At 20.3% G+C, this 2,901-nt stretch overlaps 2 protein-coding genes across 2 annotated transcripts in view; one reads left to right on the plus strand and one right to left on the minus strand.

Moving 5' to 3' along the window:
• Window positions 1-1,326, plus strand: part of PRSY57_0927400 (high molecular weight rhoptry protein 2) — a gene marked incomplete at both ends in the record, with an annotated part of 4,833 nt that extends 3,507 nt beyond the window's left edge. The window contains 3 exons of the mRNA XM_020114817.1: window positions 22-132; window positions 262-1,062; window positions 1,256-1,326. Coding sequence (XP_019970517.1) covers window positions 22-132; window positions 262-1,062; window positions 1,256-1,326 — 983 coding nt within the window. Of the gene's footprint in view, window positions 133-261; window positions 1,063-1,255 lie in introns of the transcript that reaches the window.
• Window positions 1,327-1,537: 211 nt separating this feature from the next.
• Window positions 1,538-2,556, minus strand: PRSY57_0927500 (conserved protein, unknown function; the record flags this gene model as incomplete). The annotated part of the gene is made up of 3 exons (XM_012907514.2): window positions 1,538-1,603; window positions 1,863-1,946; window positions 2,077-2,556. The coding sequence occupies 3 exons, from the start codon at window positions 2,554-2,556 to the stop codon at window positions 1,538-1,540; spliced, it is 630 nt and encodes a 209-aa protein (XP_012762968.1).
• Between the last annotated feature and the right edge of the window lie 345 nt (window positions 2,557-2,901).

A 2,901-nucleotide genomic window follows, 5' to 3' on the forward strand; every position in this document is an offset into this window, starting at 1 on the left:
TTTTGTAATTCTTTCCTATAGGTAATTTGGGTACTGGTACTTACTTAAAGAATTTCTTCTCCGAATTGTGGCAAAACATTCGTTTCTTATTTAAGAGCAAACTTAAGATCCGCGATATGGAATATTTTTCAGGTAATTTACGAATTCCTATCTTTTTATTTATAATATGATTAATTTTAATAGTATCAAAAATGTATGGTATATATATATATATATATATATATATATATATATATATATACATATTTTTTTTTTTTTTAGGTGATATATCACAAATGAACTTATTAGATTACTACTCTCCTATGGTACATTCCGAATCTCACTGTCAAGAAAAGATGCAAGTTTTATTTATAACATTAAGAGATAGCAAAGAAGAAAATCGTAGTGAAATAGCTCAAAAAGTTAAGAGTGCATATTACCAATGTAAATTAGATTACTATAAGAATCATCATAGCGATTTTATCCACAGAATACATCCAAATGATTTCTTAAATAATAAGGTGTATGTCTTAAAACAACCATATTATCTCATGAGTAATGTTCCTTTAAATAACCCAAAGAAAGTATCACGTTTATTTGTAACAGAAGGTACATTAGAATATTTATTATTAGATAAGATTAATATTCCAGAATGTTTCGGACCATGTACTAAATTACATTTTAACAAAGTAGTTATTAAAGAATCAAAGGAAAGAATATATGATATGACTATAAATAATGCTTTAGTACCAGAAATACAACCATATAACAGAAGAAAATATATGACTATCTATATAAATGAAGCATATATTAAGAATATAGTTTCAGATGCATTAACCAGTGAAGAAATAAAAAGACATGATATCCAAAAAGGTAATATCAAAATATGTATGGGAAAAAGCACATATCTTACAGAACCTATATTAACTGAAGAACATTTCAATTTAACTCACAAACCAGTATATGATTTTTCTAGTGTGAAACACAATTTGAAAGTTTTCCATATGAAAAATGAACATTTAGTATCTGAGGATCCAAACGATGACTGTTTCATCAACTACCCATTGGCAGCTATCAATTTAGGTAAACACAAAAAAATATATAATAAATAAATAAAAGTGTACATGTATATGCTTTATATATATATATATATATATATTTGCGTGTTTATATATATCCCATCAATAAAAATTATGCATTATGATTCTATGTTAACAATTCTCTATATTTATTCTTTTAACCATTACATTATTTATTTTTTTATTTTTTTTCTCAGATATAACTGACCCATACAAAGAAATCAGTGAAGACTTAATCAAAAACTTGTATATCTTAAAAAGTAGTTAAACGTTAAAAAAAAAGATATATATAAGGAGAAAGCACTGTTTATATATATATATAACGTTATGTATAAGCTTGTGAAAAAAAAATATATGTATATATATATATATATATATATATATATATGTATATAATTTTTAAATATTATTGTCTTTCAAAAAAAAAAAAAAAAAAAAAATACATATAAAAATATATATAATCTTTAAAATGGCATATATCAAAAGGAATTTTTCATTCTATTTAAGGTATCAATTTTTTTATTTAATATATCAATTTTGCTATCCTACAAGAAAATTATACATATTAATGATGAAAAAATAACACATTAATGTATGAGAAATATTCATATAATATATATATATATATATATATAAATTTTTTTTTTTTTTTTTTTTTGCCGTGTTTTTCTTTATTTTTTTTTTTTATAAAATATAAAAATTTTTTTTTTTTCATTGTTAAGATTTCTTGTATATTTTTTGCAACATAAATGTTTCGTGTATTTTTTTTAATTTTTTCCTGGTCCAACACCTTTTTTGGTTTACCTTAATTTTTAAAAGTTTTTCTAAATTAAAAATTTTATACTTTAATATTTTAATAATTTCATCATTATGAAAGTTCTCAGAATTCTATGAAAAATAAAAAATGAAGAAGGTCATTTTAGAAAATGAAGTTACAAAGTGATGATATTATTAAATGTAAATAAATAAATAAATAAATATATATATATATATATATATATTTTATTTCATATGTTACCATTTCATCAAGGTTATTTTCTTTTGTAGAAATATTATTATTATCACTTGAGTTTTCTTCATTATTATTTTCCGTGTGATTTAAATTATCCTCTTCTTCTTTAATTTCATTTTGGAATTTAAATAATTGTTTTTTAAAAGTGATGAGAACTTTTTCTACTCCCAAACATTTAGAATTAACAATTTCTTCGACATTTTTTTTATCGATTTTAAAATCCAATCTTTTAAAAACTTTTTCATTTAAAGTATTCCAATTATATCTTTTTTGATTTATCGAATTAGCTTTACTATAATTATGTAATTCAACAAATCTAGGCAAACAAGAATTCACTAATTCTGCCATTAATACACCATCCGAAAAATCTCTATTGACATTTTTTATTTTACGTGATAATGTAAAATTATTTAACCATTCATGTAATTCATTTAATTCGTCTTCTCTAACTTTAGATACAATTTTTACTAACTCATTTTTACTCATTTTTATATGAACAAAAAATATATATATATATATATTTTTTTTTCTATTGTACTTGAAAATATTTTAAAAATAAGGAACAATTTTTTTTTTTTTTATTCAAAAGTTACATAATTGTTTTATCTATATATAATATATATATGTAATATATTATATATACATTCCAAATAAAAAAGAAAAAGACAAATATATACATACATATATATATATATATATATGACCTTATTTTTTTATTTTTTTGATGGAATATTTTATCTTTCTCAAAACAATAAAAAGCGAATTTAGACAAGCATACTAAAAAAATAATATACATATATATATATATATATATATATATGTTTTTTTTTT

The sequence above is a fragment of the Plasmodium reichenowi genome, chromosome 9 (assembly GCF_001601855.1).
Source record: "Plasmodium reichenowi strain SY57 chromosome 9, whole genome shotgun sequence".
NCBI classification, from domain to species: Eukaryota; Apicomplexa; class Aconoidasida; order Haemosporida; family Plasmodiidae; genus Plasmodium; species Plasmodium reichenowi.